Source organism: Haliotis cracherodii, unplaced genomic scaffold, assembly GCF_022045235.1.
Source record: "Haliotis cracherodii isolate W230 unplaced genomic scaffold, xgHalCrac1.p SCAF_4, whole genome shotgun sequence".
Taxonomy (NCBI): domain Eukaryota; kingdom Metazoa; phylum Mollusca; class Gastropoda; order Lepetellida; family Haliotidae; genus Haliotis; species Haliotis cracherodii.
Genome location: NW_027266297.1, coordinates 48,620,663 through 48,643,117, shown reverse-complemented (window position 1 = coordinate 48,643,117; position 22,455 = coordinate 48,620,663). Strand labels below are relative to the sequence as shown.

At 37.5% G+C, this 22,455-nt stretch overlaps 1 protein-coding gene across 2 annotated transcripts in view; it reads right to left on the bottom strand.

The window, feature by feature from the left end:
- Positions 1-22,455, bottom strand: part of LOC139478586 (IQ motif and ankyrin repeat domain-containing protein 1-like) — a 325,873-nt gene that overhangs the window by 20,964 nt on the left and 282,454 nt on the right. For both annotated transcript variants that reach the window (XM_071261129.1, XM_071261130.1), the window contains 2 exons: positions 11,015-11,107; positions 9,386-9,500 (listed from right to left, as the gene is read on the bottom strand). In XM_071261129.1, the coding sequence (XP_071117230.1) occupies positions 9,386-9,500; positions 11,015-11,107 (208 nt within the window). The remainder of the gene's footprint in view (positions 1-9,385; positions 9,501-11,014; positions 11,108-22,455) is intronic.

The following is a 22,455-nucleotide window of genomic DNA, read 5'->3' as shown; positions in this document are numbered from 1 at the left end:
TGCATCAGATTCTTTGAGCATTTGTTCGATGAGTTCGTCACATTCCATAATGTAATACCTAAGGAGATATTTAAGTCTAACATAATATAATATGGCATATCCAAAACATCCTGTAATAATGAACTGTTGCGAAAGAATGAAGATTTCGAGCCACATTATGTCATATTAACCGCTAATGTTCAATTTGCTACATTTTTGCTACATTTTGCTACATTTTGGCCATATTTTTGCTATATATGCTATAATTTTGCCATATTTTGCTAAGCAATTGCATAAGCAGCTGGTTGATCGGTTTTTAATACGAGTTTACAGTGCTTTGTTGCCTATAACAGTTTTCTGACTTTATCTCGTTCGGGCTTGGTATAAATAACATCATTTTCGCGTAAACATTCTTCGAATGAATCTCAGTCTTTGCAATGAAACAGGGCTACCCATTTGGTCTGCTCTCTGAGATCTTTCAGGACAGAGTTGTATTTTTTAGTAAGTACCCAAACGCTATGTTGAGTATGCTGACCGGAGAATGCTAAATACAAAAGCATATCTTTCTTTTTTGTTAATTCTTTACTCGCGCTGCAGTCCTCTATTACGAAAAGAGTTGATTCTCCTTTGTATTTTTCATGACATACTCGTAAACAGTCTTGTAAACGATCGCCCTGTTTTATTAACGCTTATAGTCGGGCACAGAATTATAATATGATCGAAAACGTCCCGATAATGACTTTCTAAAATATCTAGATTAAAAGCTGTTTTTCCGCAGGCCGTTTGCCCGCATATGATAGCGCAGTGCGGATATTTAGGTAAAAGATTATTAATAGATTGCTTGCACGAATCGTCCATTCTGTATATTAAGTTGCGCATCCATAATCACGTACAAATATATGGTTAATTTACCAGCCGTTTCCTGGAGCTTCGTTATCTGTATAGTGACACCCTCGCTAGCATTTTCTACTCTCCTCCCACTGCCGTGTAGTTGGTCATCGTCCGTTGTTCGCATGTTGAGCCATAGCGCGTATTTCGTGGTGAGGTATTCACCCATCGATACACTCCCGAGGGACAGATCTTTCACGACCGCTTTAACTTCTGGGCAAAGTTTTATAGAAGGAAGTTTTTTAATCTCATCCCACTGGTGATACGCTAGCATTCCTTGGCTCTATTGTTGATTAGGAACACCCTCGATAGTCAATTCTACTTTTGTAATCTTGGGATTGTAGAACTTCTCGGTATTTCTTTTAAACGCATCGGAGGGGTCCTCGAACAACATTAAAATACCCTTCAACGACCTCGTGGGGACGTTTAGATTGATATTCCAAGTCCTATCTCTTCCGTCCCTCGTGATCTTTCGGTGTCACAGCACGGGATCGTACAAAATGGCTAAACTTCCTGTATAATGGTTACGAATTTGTCTGGCTAATTCGGGATTCGTTATCATATCGTACTCTAGCGAGATATTGTCAATGGAATAGCTAGCATCTTCACCTGCGGATCTGATTACTCTACCGTAGTCATTAAAAGTGAGTTCGTATTCTAACCTATCGCCTAGGGATGCTTGATAAAAGGGCATGTGGGAATCTAGTAATTCAAAGTCTAGGGGAATATAGAATCGGTTACCTAATGCGTTGGCAACGGCCTTATCTTTTACGACGTTACTATCACCATTATCACCACCCACGCGCAGTCTCAATGTGTTCTTATTACAAATACCTTGGTACTGTAAGTTTTCCAGCTCTTTATCCGTTCTCCAGAGATCCATGTAACAATAGTATACATCGCTATCGTTGATACTCAAAACCTCATTACCGCCAATTTTAATCGCGATTTTCTTAACGATAGCACGACCTATGTTCTGAACGGGCTCCCTGTTAACATCGGTAGAAGTCAAACTAATCGTAAATGCTAGTCAGACAGTTCCCGGAACTAACACATCGTGTGCACCGAGATTAGGAAAGCGAACCAGAAGCGTTTGATTCTGATCGATGGTACTAGGGTTATTAGTTATAGTTACAGACTGACGAATTGCTTTGACCCCTAATGGATCTCGAAGTCTACGTTGTGGGTTTAACTTGCGTCCGTATTGTGAAGACATTGTTATATTGAAACCATGTACCCTATGTTTAATATAAAAATGACTGATTTAGATCTAGATACCTTTGATGACTTTGATAACTAGAATCCAATCGAAGATACTGATGAAACCAGCTTTATGAATCTTAATGATGAACTTTTGAACCCAACCGTAAATGATGAACTTTTGAAACCAGCCTTTGATGATTATTACGATACCTTTAAAGATACCCCTATTGGTCGTGACTATTCAAAGTTTGAGATAGATAGTAAAGGAATTTTGCGACTGCGTGGCGAACCGGATATTGATCTTATGCATTATCGTACTCGTAAGCCCCTAGCCTTGTCCACGATAGCCGGTAAACACGGTATCAGCACTGTTCGTGATAAATTAGGTTTTGTGGACTACTCACGACTTTCCGCGAATACTACTAAGGTTCTTAGGACTGTGCGTGATAAACTCGTTAATTTGGAAGCTTCCTCGATGGTGGCCTCGGACGGACTCGGAGAAATCTTAGATACCCATTACGATAATTCCATGTTACAGGTACCATCCTCGGAGTTTAGTATTAGGGAATTACGAGGTCTTGACAAGGCAATGCGAACAATGTGGGGACAACTCATGAATAATACGGCCAAGATATCCGAAATCGACAAGCATATAGCTTACGAAATAACAAAACTTGAACAGGCGGGCGATGAGTTCAGTAGACGCCTCGTAGCGGAAAGATTGCGTAACTTAGAAGACGAAAGATTGGCCCGCCTCGAAGCTGCTTCCAGTAATGGAAAGGCACTTCGTTCGCAAATCAGTCGAATTCGAGAAACTATTGATCAAGTCCTCAACGATGACACTTCACTGGCCGATAAAAATAAAACATTGTTCAGAGAACAGGGGATAACCATTGCCAGTATTTTAACCGCATTGGGATTTATTATATCGACTTTGACTCTCGCGTTAACAGGTGGCAGTACAGGTGGTACAGGTGGTAGTACACCGCCTACGTTGGATGGTATAAAAGAGTGGATAAAAAAGCATTTAAAAGCATTAGGTTCAGCACTGGGAAAGCTCGCTGAGAAAGCCGCGGCCGCACTTCCCGGTATAATAGGGAGTGTTGTTTCCTGGTTATTGAATTTATTAGCTAAGACCACCACTTGGCTTAGTCAAAACTTGTGGGGGCTGATCGTATCAATTGCAGGGCTGTTGTACGTATCCGCTAAGAACTATTTAACAAAATCAGTTCGATAAGAACTATTTAACCAAATCAGTTCATTAACCAAATCATGAGTAAACCAGCCGCGACTCCACCTAATACCAGTGCTGTTTTTTCATTGATATGTTGTTAATTTTTAGCCGCAATATGCGGTGACACTTGTGGTTGTGCGGCAGTAGGCGGTTGTGCGATAGTTGGTGTTTGTGGCTTGACTATTCCCTTTTCGCCTGTGATTGTTTGCGTTATTAATTTGACGTTAATATCTGAATTTATACCTGTTTTTTGTTGATCGGTAGCAATAACAATTTTATTATTATAGCCTATCACTTGACCGATCTTAAGTTCCATATTACTCGGAGACATGTATAGTCCCAGCGCATAAACGTAGTCCACTTTGGATTGAGCGTACTGTTATACATCTTGAAAACGCTTTAAAGACGATGGTATGTCAACTGGTGAATTAATGGCGTCCTCCAGAATTGCCCATACATAAGTTCTTATCGATTCATTAACTCTTACATCTCCTGGGTTAGTAAAATTATTTTCCGTTTTATCATTAAGAAATTCATTCCAAGCGTTTGCGGTATCGTTCATTTGTATAAATTTTGTAACAATATAAGGCAAGCCACTCTTAAAACTCATAATATCTTCCCTCCAATCATTATTAAAAAGTTTCCAGTTGTTATCCCAATTATTAGTTTTTAAGAAAATATTATGTAAACTTACATAAAGTTTGTTGGTATGCTCCAACTTACCAAAATTAACTTTATATTTATTAAGTTCTTTATATAAATAATCGCTGTCTTCTTTGACGGTTATTTCCCCTGTGTAAGGAACACCTAGACCATGGTTTGCTCCTTTAATACGCGAATCTTTACTCGTAGAAATATTAAATTCCTGACAAATACACTCATACGCGGACCTATCATAATTATTATTTGCGGAATTCCACGCTCGATCCTGCGGTAATGGAGCACTAATTTCTTTAAGTATACGTATAATCTGATAGTACACGTGAAATGTTATAACAGACTTATTCAGTTCAAATCCTGGGGAATAAAGAGATATGCCACATCCCGTTGTGGCACACCATATGGCAAAGTTTAACTGATTCTGCCAAAATTGCATCAGATTGTGAAACCAATCGTGCACGATTTAATCGCTAGTTGCTGACCCTGTATCGCTGACCCTGTAATTTTTAAAGATATCAGGGAATTTAACGAAAAATTCAGCACCAGAGGCAGTTACTATAATCGATTGATTAGTAATGTCAGTTGATTTCATGTTTAAGTTATGATATAGTATCATTGTATATTTAATATGTATGTTACACTCCCGGGAATAACAAATGGTCAGTCTATTCAACTGCTTCATACTATCGATAACTCGGATGGACAACTTGATGTCGCCCTATGCGATATAACGTATAACCCGCTGTGGACCAATATCAATGCTGCGAAAAGAAATAATAAGATCTTTATACCAGGTGAAAACAGTGGTATTAAAAAATTCATTATTATACTTGATGGGTATTACAGCGTTTGCTCACTCAATGATGAAATTTTTAAGCCTAATGGAATTAGTATCACACAAAATGATTCGAATGGGACAGTGAAAATATACACTCGAGAAACAGGTATAGTTATTGATGAGAACTTATCAATTACACATGGATTTGGACAGTCAGTAGTATTACCACCCAACAAACCAGTGACTGTATATGCATTACCCGATTTAGTTCCCTATAAAGAGTTGTGTATTCATCTTGATCAAATCAGCACGACGGATAATATTCAACTAAAAAGTCCTTCAACTCTGCTCAGATCTATTCCAGTGAAAAATGAAAAATATAAAAGCGGTAGAACAGAATCCTTCTCATCATTACAATATAGAAAATTGAAGCGGGGTATTATTTCAGACCTCAAAATTTCTGTATTAGATGTAAAACACCATTACCCTACCTTATGTGATGATGGGTAAGGGACATAATTTAACTAAGATAATAAATAGTGGCATCGTACTCGCGGCCTATATCCCGTCAAAACGAAAAAGTGTGTTAGTCTCTCCCCTGCCAGAAGACCCAGGTCATATGTTATATAGTCGTCCGGCAGTAAAAAATGTTAGTTTAAATTTGGTTGCTGAATTCGATGATATTAAAGATAACTTGAGTGCTATACCTAATATTTCTACGCTTATTATTGAAGTCTTGTTCGGTGATGCACCGGTAGATGCCTTCGAAATATTACCAGGTCTATCGATTAAATGGCTCAAGAAACATGAGCTTCAACGTTGCAGTATTATTCATGTCAGAGCATCACCTGTTGCAACCCTCGAGGGGGTCCAAATTATTAAAAGTGGTAGTATTTCTCTTACTAAGATATTCTTGCCATATAATATACATTTGATAAGGTTGATGTATACTCTCAAAACATTTAAGCAAGACCAATTAAAGACTATTATATATTCGTAATATACACTATGAGTTTATATCCAGCGCTTGATGAGGCAATTGAAAAGATGGAAACTGTTGATGGATTTCGATTACATCAAATAAGCGACATAAAACATCGAATAGAGAAGGATAGGGAGTTGAGACTTGGATTGTATAAAAAGTATCACAGAGCCGTGAATGCTCTCGACGGAGTTGACACCGCGCTTGTAGCAGCTGGCATGGGACTCGGTGTAGCCGATGTCAGTTTACTATCAACTATAATCGCCGCGCCTATCGTGCTCGGCATGGAAATAGCTGCTGGAGTCTCGGGACTGGCAGGAATAGCGATAAAATTCATTTCTCATAGGTTGCAAAAGAAAGCATTAAAACACGATAGTATTCGGATACTCGCCGAAGCAAAGTTGAACAGCATTGAGGATCATATTTCGACAGCAATAGTCGATTGTAAGATATCCGAGGATGAGTTTCGTTTAGTGCTGTCGGAACACACCAAATACAACACAATGAAGCAGGAGATTCGATCAAAATCTCGTAAGACCAGTGGTATTAGCAAAGACGAGAAAAAAAAGTTCATAGAACAGGGGAGGCAACAAGCGCGTCAATTATTCCGTGCCAAAACCAAAGATCTGGTTGGAGATTAAAACTAGATTGCTTACTATCGTTTGATCACATTAAGACAAATGCTTACATAAATATTTATAATAATGGAGATCGAAAAAACAATTAAATGGAGAGAATTACCACAAGGTTTTTATTATGTCAAACCAACCAAATACGGTTATCAACTGTTTCTTATCAATTTACAAGAAGAGTGTAGTTATATAGTCTGGTCTCCTAGTAAAATGAACGAAGAACTTAATAAAAATGTTGAATATCGCTTTATCAATAAAAATAATAAAGAATATTTTTATTACCATTTAGGCTCATCTAAAGCAATGATTGGCCCCAGGTATTGGTGAGCTAGAGCCAATTTAACTTAATCTCATGACTATCATTGAATCGCATAGTCATTTACGCATAAAAAATGCCACCTGTAGTAGCGGTATAGGTATACCGGCAGAACCCCTATTACCTATACTACTATATGGAAAGGGTTTTGTCGCATTTATACTCTTCCATATCATTGTGGGACCTGAAAAATATAAAAATAATTTTAACATAGATTTGTCAAAATAATATGTACACTGACTAAATAATTGTAAAAGAAGGTGGTAATAATCTGCAGCAGTGTCAGGCATGTCACTGGGTGCCTGAATACAAATATCATCAGTTAACTGTGTACAAATTGTATCAGATCTAAACTTTTTTATGTCATTCACAGTATACGTTCATTTGTCATCCACACTACACTTTTACAACAAAAGACAACAATATAGAATATAATAGATACACAAAATAGTTCAATACAGAAATTATTTGCATATAGTATTTACATTGTGTGATTATTCATTGTAAAAATATTATTTTGTACCTCATACTGTGAAGCACGGTGTGCCATGTTTCTGGTGTACATTGGACAGCGACTTCACACCATGATGGACTGGGGACCTGTACTTTCTGGGCATCGGTGTCTGGCATGACTTGGCTCGAAACTTCATATTTGAAAGATACAACATAGAAACATTAACACTTTTGTCATCTATATCTCACTATCACAAAATATAAAATGGTAACTTGATTTTTTTCATGTATAAATGTGCTATAAATTGTATATGTGTGCAAATTGCATTGAACATGAAATTTGAATATTTTGGGTGGTAGGTGGGCGATGATTTTGGATAGTGACTGGATATTTTGTCAGCTACAAACCAGCAAAACCAGATATCTGTTTGAATAAAAAATATATAAAGCCTAAATATAAAAAATAAACATGTTGCAACAACGTATTTTTGCGGACTTTTGCTTCAACAGTCTGAATCAAAATTATTGTACATAATTATTTAAAGATTAGGTACACACACAAACACACACACACAGAATTTCAATGAGTTTATATAATTGATAATTTGTTTTCCTGTGTTATTATAAAGTTTATTAATTATAGAAATGAAATTATTTGTGTTAATTCCAGACGGGAATGGCTGTAAAACTAAAACATTACGTAACACAACTTACTCCATCAACAGGAGTTTGCTGCATACTGCAACGATCAGCTGATCAGGAGTATCGACATAACCATGGAGGAAGTGAACATGTGAACGAGACAACATCGCGGATATTCATGATTATCATGTGAAACTATGTACAAATATCACCCTACCCCTGCTAAAATACATTTCTTAAATACTACTGTGGTTAGAATAAACTAAATCAGCAAACTTACCTGATCGAGTTACTTCAACTTTACGGCGTTTGTTTACAAAAACATCCCAGTCAAGGTCTTGATGAGAGTGCTGTCCCTTTAGCCCGTTTCCATATAAGAATCGTACACCATCCGCTTCCGATCAGTTTCAGGACCATATGTAACTAATAATAGTAACAAAAACGGCCTTCGGCCTCGTCTATAATTTTTTGGCGAGTTTTTTTTAATTGTTATTCTTAGTTACATATGGTCCTGTGGTTTCAGAACCAGCAGGTATCTAAACTCTCACGGAGGACGAAGGCAACTCAGCAAGAGCCAATATGCGCAACACAAATGAACAAATAAGCGCAATTCATACAACGGACTCTTCCAACCATAATCGCGAATCTTACAGTATGTTATCAGTGCATTGTTGTCTTCTCAGTTGCAATTTTGGAAACCGAAATAATTTTGGAGTAATTGTGCCTAGCGTTGTATCTTGGACAGCTCGGCACCGAACAAAACAATAGCTAGGCTACGCATCTGATTTTAATTGTTTTGCCTCCGAAACTACAAGGTAAATACTTTTCATGATGAAAAAGTACAAGAAAAATAGGTTTATTTTCGTGTGAACTTGCCCTTTAAGTTAAAAACTTGATGACTGCTAGGTACTCGTTCTTTTCCATTTCTGTGTCCATTTGGATGCCTAGCAAGTTCAACTGGCTGACCCTTATATACAAACTGCCTCAACAGACCAAATACACTTGCAATGAAGAACTCAACAATGTATAACATTGACTATTTCACTTTGTTATGGCCCACAGTTTAAAGTTAGTCACATCTGTTACACCCTCAGTATCTTCACATGTTACACGTTCAACATTTTATCATCTGTTACACCTTCATTATCTTCACATCTGGTGCACCTTCATTAACTTCACATCTGTTACATGCTCAATATTTTCACATCTGTTACACCCCAAATATCTTCACATGTGACACCCTCATTATTTTCACATCTGTCATGCCTCTTATTATCTTCACACCTTTCACACCTCATTATATTCGCATCATTTACACCCTCACCACTTTCACATCTATTCCGACCGCCCCCGTGTTCTAATGAATGAGAGAGTCAACAAAAAAAGAGAGAGACTTTTTCATTGTGTACTATAAGATATACTTAGCCCATTGCAACAAATGGTAACATAAGTATATGGTAGAACTGTACTCATAGTGTACACACATTTGTCTAGATTCTCAAACATTCTGCATTCACAGACAAAGAGCTTTAAGGAGATGGTTTCAAAAGAGTCATTTAGAAACCTAAAGAAGTGTCAAGTTTAACAAGAGAGTATTTTTAAGAAAGTTTTGCAGTACCTGTCTGAGTCATTTGCTGTTCCCGAAGTTTCATTTTAGTGAAGGCAAGTTTGTCCTGAGCTTTGTCGAATTCAATCTTTATGACTTCCAGTTCCAACTCAGCATCATGGACTGTCTAAAGTTAACATGAGAAGTTGACATGTGTACTTTATCATGTGAAGTCAAATGTATAGTTCATTTACAACTGATATAGATACTCATGAAAGAAAGTAACTGCTCTTCACATATAGTGGTTATAATATTGAAAATAACAACATAATATCTGGTTATTAGTCCGATCATTGTGTTATCATAACAAATTCATTGACTGAACCCATATTTGGTAACAGTAGACAGAGTGGAACGCCCTAAAAGAGGGGTGATGTAACAACTCAATTATCCAAGTCATCATCGGGTGAGACCACCATTTGCGCTCAGCGGTGGCACAAGAAGACACGAGATGATTGAAAACAGCCTGACAGACATGTTCTATGGGGGAGAGGTCTCGAGAAACAGTTTGGCATGGCAGTACAGAATTGTTATGCTGCCTCAAAAAGCCTGTTACAACACATGCACAATGTAGGCAGGCATAATTCTACTGCAACATGATATTACGTCCCTACATTTGCAAGAAAGGGTTGCCTTGACACCTGCAGACTTTTGCACGGCAGAAACTTCGACTCATCTGTGAACTGTATACTATCCCCAACTTGTTTTCTGAGCCTCAGATGCTGTCTAAACCAAGCCAGACGTGCCTAGCATTGACGTGAAAGCAAAGTTGGACGTATAGCTTGACGTCTGGGCTAGATTGTATGCTCCCACAATCGGTTGCATACAGTTCTGCCACTAACTGGTCCCAAGCTGTAAATGTGGCAGTTTGGTATCAATTCCATAGATGCACCAACCAAAAATGGTTGTTTTGTTGGCTTTACGTATTGTGTCAACGACAAGTGCGTGGCAAGTCATGAGTGTTGCCCTCCTACACATGTAACACCCTCATTAGAGATGCCACACATGTAACACCCTCATTAGAGATGCCACACATGTAACACCCTCATTAGAGATGCCACACATGTAACACCCTCATTAGAGAGTAACACTCTCACAAATGATGATATTGTGTTTCAATGAACATTAAAATGTCTGTCAACTTCGTTTTGCAACATTCCTGTTTGCAGCATACCCATGGCGTGTAGATGTTGATTTTCAGCAAGCTATGTCACTGTGTTAGCATTATTTACAGTTAAACAAAAGTGTTTTTATGAGCACCTGATAGCTTAACAGTCATTGCATGTTGTTCACATTAAAAATACATGTGTGTGAATATCATATGTTTCCAACAAACAAGCAAACATCCAAATAATGCACCATGCATTTACATGCATTAACATGCATGTACAAATTGTGAGACACCACCTAAACGTCGAGGAGATGTCTTCATGACTATATTCGTATTAAGAGATACATTATTTAATTTCAGAATAAATGTATTTTCATTGAACTTTATACAAAACACAGTTACTTTTTTCCATTAGTATACATTTATTAGTATTTGATAAAATAATAATGGCATTAGATTTATTAAATTCTGTAGCAATTTTATCTCTTCATGTCAACCACTGAAGGCACACAAAAGAATTTTACACATACATTCAGTGTGATGTCAGTTCTCTCAAAGCCAGAGGCTGCTGCTGTATCGTGCTCTGTGATTCTCTTCTCCAGTTCACAATATGCCCGGTTGAGCTGGACAGAGAGAACAAATACAAACATACGCCAAATATTGCGTATGGAGGAAATACAGTTCCTACTCAATTAACTCAATCGACCCAGTACGCTAGATCATTTTAGTTGTCAGTAATAAGTAAATAAAAATCTTGAGATTAAAATTGTGAAAAACTAACCGAACCCATTGGTATTTCAAAAGAATGTATTGTATTTCACTTGTTCATTTTAGATACAGAAATGAATGGAGGTTTCTAAGTGAGGTAAACAGAGGCATGGAAGTTCTACAACATTCTATGCATCATCCCAGATCTAATGTCATAATGCTGGAATTGCATATGAACAATGTTTCAATCTCAAATATTTGGTTGCATTTTTTTTATTGTTTAAGACATTTATAACATGTCATCATACAAAAATAACCAGCTGTTATTTAGTTGTTTTTTTCAGTTATAACAGAACTGTCTACTGGTTGCTTGCAGTGTTTATCAAATATGATTCTAGCACACAGCACTTAAAGTATAAGGATACAAGAAAGAGTACATGTCTAGTCTTGGCCTTATATTGCAGCATTACTCTGCATTTCATTTCTTAATGAATCTGTAGCTATATATACAGTTTCATTCTAAATAGTTACATATGTACATTGACATACAATAAGTGTTTCTTAGTTACATCCTGGCGGCGAGGTGAGAGCACACGAAAAGCAGCTCTGATGAAAATGCAGTAGAAGTCATCAATACTACTTCAATAACCCCTTTATGTATTAAAACCTAATGACAAACAAGTATGGGGTGTGATCTAGCAACATATAGAAGAAGTGTTGGCAGTTTTGCTTCAACTTTTATCGCATTTATGGGTCGCCGAGCGAAATTGGCTCAAGCCATGCGTGTCGCCATGATGCACGTGCCGGCAGGTACAGGTAGGCTTGTGAGAGCAGCCGTCGTCATGAGTGTTATGCTTCTTATCCAGCTGGGTAATGATGTCAACCTAAACCCAGGCCCCGGCCCTGAAGATACAGGTACAAGTAGAGTAACGAGACAAACCCCCAAACCTCCAAACTCCGAACCCAGTAACAGTGAACTTCTGAAAGAAATTTGAGGTATGAGGAAGGATATGAGTGACAATTTCTTAACACTGTCTAACCGGATAAATTGCATTGAACAGGATTTCCAATCGATGGCTAATAAGAATTCTGCCTTAAAAGAACAAGTTTCATACTTGACACGTAAAATAAATAACATGGACAGCCAAAGTAAAAGAAATAAAATTATTTTTTATAATGTGGAAGAAACTACGAGAGAAACTTATGACCAAACTGAAGAAAAAATAAAAGAAATTATTATAAACAAATTGAAACCTTCTGTTGAAAATGTAGGAGTGCTTTCAGCAAGAAGACTGACGACTAAAACCCCGGGACCCAGACCAGTCCTCGTGACGTTCACACACCCAAAACACAAATCTCAGGTGATGGGTTCTTCCCGAAATCTGAAAGGTAGTAAGATACATATCTCCCATGACTTCACGGAGGAAGAACTCAAGGTCATAAATAAACTAGTAGTATAGGTAATGATGGTTCTGCCGCAACTCCACTGGAGCCGGATTAAATTATATACCAATACCGCTACTACAGGTGGCATTTTTTATGCCAAAATGATAATGCGATTCAACGATAGTCATGAGATTAAGTTAAATTGACTCTAGCTCACCACCACCTGGAGTCAATCAATGCTTCTATGATATAAATTTCTCTATTATTTTACAAGTAGGCCAGATTATATACTCTTCTTGGTAATTGATGATCGTATTTGTTTGGTTTAAAGATATAATATATACCTTGTGGTAATTCTCTCAATTTGATAATTTTGTCTATGAACATAAATGTTTGTGTTCTTCATTTGTTGGTTGGACATTACTGATATAATAATTTTGTCCATGAACATAAATGTTGTAATTCTCCATTATTATATATTTATGTAAGCATTTATCTAAATGTGATCTAATGATAGTAAGCAATCTATTTTTAATCTCCAACCAGTTCTTTGGTTTTGGCACGGAATAATTGACGCGCTTGTTGCCTCCCCTGTTCTATGAACTTTTTTTTCTCGTCTTCGCTAATACCACTGGTCTTACGAGATTTTGATCGAATCTCCTGCTTCATTATGTTGTATTTGGTGAGTTCTGATAACACTAAACGAAACTCCTCCTCAGATATCTTACAATCAGCCATTGCTGTCGAAATATGATCCTCAATGCTGTTCAACTTTGCTTCGGCGAGTATCCGAATCTTATCGTGTTTTAATGCTTTCTTTTGTAACCTACGAGAAATGAATTTTATCGTTATTCCTGCCAGTCCTGAGACTCCGGCCGCTATTTCCATGCCAAGTACGATAGGCGCGGCGATTATAGTTGATAATAAACCAACACCTGCAACACCGAGTCCCATGCCAGATATTACAAGCGAGGTGTCAACTCCCTCCAGAGCATTCACGGCTCTGCGATACTTTTTATACAATCAAAGTCTCAACTCCCTATCCTTCTCTATTCAATGTTTAATGTCGCTTATTTGATGTAATCGAAATCCATCAACAGTATCCATCTTTTCAAATGCTTCATCGAGCGCCGGATATAAACTCATAGTGTATATTACGGTCATATAATAGTCTTTAATTGATCTTGCTTAAATGTTTTGAGAGTATACATCAACCTTATCAAATGTATATTATATGGCAAGAATATCTTAGTAAGAGAAATACTACCACTTTTAATAATTTGGACCCCCTCGAGGGTTGCAACAGGTGATGCTCTGACATGAATAATACTGCAATGTTGACGCTCGTGTTTCTTTTGCCATTTAATCGATAGTCCTGGTAATATTTCGAAGGCATTTTCCGGTGCATCTCCGAACAAGACTTCAATAATAAGCGTAGAAATATTAGGTATTGCACTCAAGTTAACTTTAATATCATCGAATTCAGCAACCAAATTTAAACTAACATTTTTTACGCCCGGACGACTAAATAACATATGACCTGGGTCTTCTGGCAGGGGAGAGACTAACACACTTTTTTGTTTTGATGGGATATAAGCCGCGAGTATGATTCCACTATTTATTATCTTAGTTACATTATGTGCCTTATCCATCATGACATACGGTGGGGTAATGACGATATTTAGTAGCCACTCGATTTTTGCGCCGACCATAGTCCATTTTTTATCGTCGTTGCGAGTAAGATTGTACGAAGTGGTTTTAAGGAGTCTACTAACGTCATCGCTTAAATCTTCTAGATTACCTGTGAATGTAACTTCTTTCCGCTTGTATACATTATCGTGTAAGTGTAAAGCGTATAACTTACCATGGGTACCGGGTCTACCGAATCCTTCTGTGTCTCCGAGATCGGAAAGCGCAATTGTATTACATTTGTCTGAGCGTTCCAGGGCCTGATGAATCAACCATTATTTATAATATCGAGTGTTACACTTAAGTATCCGTCCACAGCGAGTAATATGTTACATCGCATAGAGCGACTTCGAGTTGTCCATCCGAGTTATCGAAAGTATGAAGCAGTTAAATAGACTGACCATTTGTTATTCCCGGGAGTGTAACATACATATTAAATATACAATGATACTATATCATAACTTAAATATGGAATCGAGATACATTACTAATCAATCGATTATAGTAACTGCCTCTGGTTATGAATTTATCGTTAAATTCCCTGATATCTTTGAAAAGTACAGGTTCACGGCAACTAGCAATAAAATGGTGCACGATTGGTTTCACAAACCGATGCAATTTTGGCAGAATCAGTTAAACTTTGCCATATGGTGTGCCACAACGGGATGTGGCATATCTCTTTATTCCCCAGGATTTGAACTAAATAAGTCTGTTATAACATTTCACATGTACTATCAGATTAGACGTATACTTAAAGAAATTAGTGCTCCATTACCGCAGGATCGAGCATGGAATTCCACAAATAATCTGTACAATAGGTTCGCGTATGAGCGTATTTTCGCAGGAATTTAATATTTCTACGAGTAAAGATTGGCTTATTTAAGGAATTAACCATGGTCTAGGTGTTCTGTACAGCGGACAAAAAACTTTTAAAGAAGAAAGCGATGATTTAGTTTAAAAAACTCATCAACCATTTGATCCATTTCAGTTGTTACAGAAAAACAATCTTTTTGTAAGAATGCATAATCTTAATTATGGCTGGGAACTTTTGAGTAACGATTGGAGAGGTTCTCTTATGAGTTTTAAGGGTGGTTTGGCTTATAATGTTACAAAATTTATACAAATGAACGATACCGCAAATGCTTGGAATGAATTTCTTAATGATAAAACGGAAAATAATTTTACTAACCCAGGAGTTGTAAGAGTTAATGAATCAATAAGAACTTATGTATGGGCAATTCTCGGTGCACAATCGCAAACACGAACGTCCATTATCAGTTCTGGGACGGCGCTAGATGCGCAAAAACAGTTTGTCGCAAACGTGGAGGATGCTATTAATTCACCAGTTGACATACCATCATCTATAAAGCGTTATCAAGATGTAGGAAGAGGAAGCTTCCAAATTATCTTTGTTACTGAGTTCATCACGCACGGTCCGAAGAACCTTAGTAGTCTTCGCGGAAAGTTTTGCTCCTCGTGAGTAGTCTACAAAACCTAATTCATCACGAACAGTGCTGATGCCGTGTTTACCAACTATTGTAGACAAAGCTAGGGGCTTACGAGTACGATAATGCATAAGATCAATATCCGGTTCGCCACGCAGTCGCAATATTCCTTCATCATCTATCGTAAACTTTGAATAGTCATGAACAATAGTACTATCATCTTTAAAGGTATCGTAATAATCATAAACGGATAGTTTCAAAAGTTCATCATTGACGGTTGATTGTAAAAGTTCATCGTTAACATTCGTAAAGCTGGTTTCATCAGTACCCTCTTCGATTGTACTCGGGTTATCAAAATCATCTAGATTAATATCAGCCATTTTCATATTAAACATATGGTTATATAATTTCAATATAACAATGTCTTCGCAATACGGATGCAAGTTAAACCCACAACGTAGACTTCGAGATCCATTAGGGGTCAAAACAATTTGTCAGTCTGTAACTATAACTAATAACCCTAGTACCATCGATCAGAATCAAACGCTTCTGGTTCGCTTTCCTAATCTCGGCGCACACGATGTGTTAGTTCCGGGAACTCTCAGACTAGCATTTACGATTTTTTTTACTTCTACCGATGTTAACAGGGAGCCCGTTCAGAACATAGGTCGTGCTATCGTTAAGAAAATCGCCATTAAAATTAGCGGTAATGAGGTTTTGAGTATCGACGATAGCGATGTATACTATTGTTACATGGATCTCTGGAGAACTGATAAAGAGCTGGAAAACTTACAGTACCAAGGTATTTGTAATCGGAACACACTGAGACTGCGTGTAGATGCTTCTAGTGGTGATGGTACCGTCCTAAAAGATCAGGCAGTTGTCGACGCATTAGGTAACCGATTCTATATTCCCCTAGACTTTGAATTACTAGATTCCCACATGCCCTTTTATCAAGCATCCCTAGGCGATAGGTTAGAATACGAACTCACTTTTAATGACTACGATAGAGTAATCAAAACCAGTGGTGAAGATGCTAGCTATTCCATTGACAATATCTCGCTGGAGTATGATATGATAACAGATCCCGAATTAGCCAGACAAATTCGTAACCAGTATACAGGAAGTTTAGCCATTTTGTACGATTGCTTGCTGCGACACCGAAAGATCACAAGGGACAAAGAAGATACGACGTGGAATATCAATCCAAACATCCCCATGAGGTCATTGAAGGGTATTTTAATGTTGTTCGAGGACCCCTCCAATGCATTTAAAAGAAATACCGAGAAGTTCTACAATCCCAAGATTACAAAAGTAGAATTGACTATCGAGGGCGTGCCTAAGGAATGCTAGCGTATCACCAGTGGGATGAGATTAAAAAACTTCCTTCTATATAACGAAGCCCAGAAGTTAACGCGATCGTGAAAGATCTTTCTCTCGGGGGTGTATCGATGGGTGAATACCTCACCACGAAGTACACGCTATGGCTCGACATGCGAACAACGGATGATGACCAACTACACAGCAGTGGGCGGAGAATAGAAAATGCCAGCGAGGGTGTCACTATACAGATAAAGAAGCTCCAGAAAACGGCTGGTAAATTAAACATATATTTGTACGTGATTATGGATGCGCAACTTAATATACAGAATGGACGATTCGTGCAAGCAATCTATAAATAATCTTTTACCTAAAGAACCACACTGCGCTATCATATGCGGGCAAACAGGTTGTGGAAAAACAGCTTTTATTCTAGATATTTTAGAAAGTCATTATCGGGACGTTTTCGATCATATTATTATTCTGTGCCCGACTATAAGCGTTAATAAAACCTACCTATCGAGAGATTGGGTAATGAATGACGGGGTACACAGAGTTGATACGGGCGATCATTTACTAGACTGTTTACGAGTATGTCACGAAAAATACAAAGGAGAATCAACTCTTTTCGTAATAGACGACTGCAGTGCGACTAAAGAACTCACCAAAAAGACATAGCGTTTGGGTACTTACTCAAAAATACAACTCTGTCCTGAAAAATCTCAGACAGCAGACCAAATGGGTAGCCTTGTTTCATTGCAAAGATCGAGATTCATTCGAGGAATGTTTACGCGAAAATGATGTTATTTATACCAAGCTCGAACGAGATAAAGTCAGAAAACTGTTAGCGGCAACGAAGCTCTGTAAACTCGTATCAAAAACCGATCAACCACCAAATGAGGCAAAAATGTAGCAAAATTATAGCAAATGTAGCAACTGCTAAACAAAATTATAGCAAATGTAGCAAAATTATAGCAAAAATATAGCAAATGTAGCAAAATTATAGCAAAATTATAGCAAATGTAGCAAAATTATAGCAAAAATAAGATAAATTGAGCATCAGCGGTTAATATGACATAATGTGGTTTGAAATCCTCATTCTTTCACAACAGTTCATTATTACGGGTTGTATTGGATATGTCATATTATATTATGTTAGACTTAAATATTTCCTTAGGTATTACATTATGGAATGCGACGAACTCATCAAACAAATGCTCAAAGAAACTGATCAACATGTTGAAGTAGTTACGGTTAAATCTTGTGATAAACATAGAGAAAGACTCGCCGCTTTGGTAGCCGGTGGAAAATGTTCCCAATATTTGGGGGAAAATTATACCATCGAAAAAATTGATAACATGACCGACGAAGAAATTAAAAAATTGTACGTGCATTATGAGTCTAGACTGGGAGGTACCATGACTAAAACGATAGGGTCGGCTATATTACAGTCGTAGCTAGTACGTTTCTCCCTATCCCGGCAGAACATCGCATGTATTTATGCGAATCTCTCAAGAAAGACCCATTCATCGAACACGCTATAAGCTCAGTGAGCTGTGAGTTTTATCATAGATACGGAATGTTCTTAGCTCCACTCACCACAGCTTTAATAACGGCTAGGTATTGTCAATTTAAACATACGTGCCCACTTAATAATAATGGAGACTCAACAAGTGACACCACCACAGATTGTGAACAAGGAAATAATAACCCCGACTGCTCAACGAGTGAATGAGGAACCACCACCAGCAATTGTGAATGAGAAAATACTAAAACCCAGAGTTACCAGGAAAAAACCCCAAAAAATCTCTGCAGGCAGGATGGGAGGACTAGCTCACAAAGTGAAACTAATGAATAATTCCAATATTGATCCGATTGAAACATGGGCACTAGTAGGAGTTGTTGCTATAGCGGCTGTATGTTTTTTTTATGAGACCGGAGAAGAGAAAACGTCACCTCTGATGTCACAACAACAAGTTCAATTAGAGGTTAGCCCCCATATAATGCTATAAGAAGCATGACTACTCCAGTTACAGACGGTAAAATGTTGGTAAACGCAACGTATTATTCAGCGGTGGTCACCGGCTTGGCCATTGGCTATGCCCGTATGGCTAAAATGATTACTAAAGCCACACCTCCCAACCTAGATTCTAATGGTTATGATATCGGTATGATGATTCTGGATATTGGATTAGCAATGGCAACAAAAGATAAGCTCATCAAACAAGGGCTTATCCCGGAAGACATAATGAAGTAATTAAACATTTGAATATTTTATATTATTGAACATGGCATCAATTGCGATGATAGTCGGTGGAGCTATTGTTAATGCTCTAGCTTTTTCAGGGAGTAATGTTTTATTTTCTAGTATGAGAGGTTCGGAGCAGAAAAGACATGATAAAGCTTTAGAACACCTCGAAAAAGCTCAGTCACAATGGCCGCGGCGGAGAATGATGAGATTGGATTTTATTCATGATGAACTGCGTAAGGAAGGACATTCAATTCAAACGTTTAAGGATGTCAATACTTCCTCGTTTATGGGAAAAAACTTGACCCAAAACCGAGACCAACAATGAGTCAGTTTTATACACCGTCAGAGGAACAAAAGAACCGCGAGGTAGCATTTGTGATAATCGGGTTACCAGTTGTTGCAATTTTCAGCTATACAATAAATACGCATAAACCAGAGTGACAGCTAATCAATAAATCACCATGACTGCTAAACTATGAATAGCCATGTCTCACCAGTGGAGATGTGATTTGCTTTGCATTTAGACAAATGATATGATAGATGTATAACCATGAATCTGTGCAGATTTACACTCCTGGGGAAATCTATTCAATGTAACCGACGCTCTATTGGTATTTACTGTGGAATACACTCTTATTACATCAGGCGGGGAAATATAAACTATACATGTTCTGTATGTGGGATAGGGGTCAAAGGTTGTTATTGTTTATGTAAGAAACACGGTGCTGATAGGGTCAGGAACCAGATTATTTATGCTAGGAAGAGAGATTACATCAATGAGAGGAATAGGTTGGGGAGAATACGTATTTAGATATATGAAAAACAACCAATTAGACAAATGAATCATTTTGCATATACCATTCAACCACAATGGTTTTTGTCAGAGAGTTGAAGGCTATGGCAAAACAACGTGGTCTACATGGATATTCTCGAATGAGAAAAGCTGAATTGTTCGATTTACTTGGTTTGGAATGCAACAAACCCCAGACTGTTAGAGAACTCAAAGCTTAAGCAAGAAACAGTGGGCTGAGAGGTTATTCTCGAATGAGAAGAGCTGAATTGATCGCTTTACTAGATAATAATGATGTTCAACAAGATGATGTTAATAATAATCAACAAGATGATGTTGATAAAAAACAAGAATTAAAATTTGTACCCACATCCGCCGGCGTTGGTAAATATCTAAGAGGTTGGAAGATGGATATTAATTCCAACATGGATGTTAATGATGTTAAGCCCATCATATCGAGCAAAATTAACGAGGAGTTAGATGATTTACATAGTATAAAATACCAGCTGACCATTAAAATGTCATTGAGTAAAAGTAACACAGACGATAGCACTGAATATACCGAACCATATTCCAAAGCAATCAAGAAGTTATAACCGAATCCGATACTATAAACGCATCATTAGATACATCAATTCAGAGGATACAGGAAACTTTAGAACGCTGGACTATTAGAGGTTCGGGTTGGGGTGTGGATAAAATCGATAGTTTATATTTAGATATTGCAAATTATATGCCCTTCAAAAGGTGGATCTTATATAGATTTACCCCCATATTATAAAAAGAAAAAAGCCATAATTAATGTAAAAAATAAATCCGATGACTGTTTAAGAATGATGATAAGATCTGCATTGTTCCCCGTAGATTCTAAAATTGCAAATAGACCTTCTAGCTATCCCCAAAACGATGGACTCAAATTTGATGGTATAGACAAACCTACACCAATATCACAAATTGATAAGGTGGAAAAGCAATATAATTTAGCTATAAATGTTTTCGGACATTCTAAAGGAATTGTTGTACACAGGATAAGCTCCGCTCCGGAACATATTCCCAGAATCAATTGATTTCTGATAGAAAAAGATGGAAAATATCATTACACGTGGATAAAGAGTTTAAACAGGCTATTATACGATCAAACAAAATATAAGGGAAAGAAATATTTCTGCAAAAGATGCCTACATGGGTACAGCAGACAAGATCTATTAGAAACCCATAAAGAAGACTGTAGAGGTGTTGGACAGACCGCTATCAGGATCGATATGCCTAAAGAGGGAAAAAATATATTAAAATTTGAACATTATTGTAATCAAATGCCAGTACCGTACGTAATTTACGCCGACTTCGAAGCGCTTATCAAACCCATAGAAAATACCGAACGCAATACTGATAGTAGTTTTACGTACAAAACTCAAGAACATATTCCTTGTGGGTTTGGATATATAGTTGTAAGGTATGATGGGAAAACAAACCCGCCCGTGATTTACAGAGGTCCTGATGCAGCGGGAAAGTTCCTAGAATATCTACAAAATGAAGAGAGAATAATCAGGGAAAATTTATCGCGTAAGAAACTCAAGTGTATGACGTGGGATGATTGGAGGGCCCATAAGAAGTCAACGAGTTGTCATGTTTGTAATAAACCCCTGAATGGGGATTCCGTAAGAGATCATTGCCACGTCACGGGTAATTATCGGTTAGCCGCGCATAACAAGTGTAACTTGAAACTAAAAATGAATTCTCAAACAATACCCATCCCCGTTGTGTTTCATAACCTTAGAGGATACAATTCACATCTCATTATGCAAGCTATCTCAAAGACTGACGGTGGCTTAACGTGCATTCCTAACAATATGGAAAAATATATATCGTTCTCATTGACTAAAACTATACATTATAGGGACAAGGATGGGAAATCTAGAATAAAGCAAAGTAATGGGCTTAGATTCATAGACTCCGTACAGTTTCTGTTATCTTCCCTGGACAATTTAGCTAATGCGAACAATCCCGATGACTTTGCGATAACAAATCAATATACCGATAGGTTAACTCGTCATTTGTTGCTGAGAAAAGGTGTATATCCTTACGAATATATGGATAATTGGTCTAGATTCGACGAAACTAAATTACCACCTCTTGAATCATTCTATTGTAACTTAACAGAATCTAAAATAGCCGATGCCGATTATGAACACGCTCTGACGGTGTGGGATAAATTAGGTTGTAAGAATTTAGGCGATTATCACGATCTATACTTAAAACCGATGTACTGTTACTCACTGATATATTCGAGATATTTAGAAAGACATGTTTAAAACAATACGGCTTGGATCTGGCATGGTACTATTCCAGTCCCGGACTATCGTGGGATGCATTGTTGAAGAA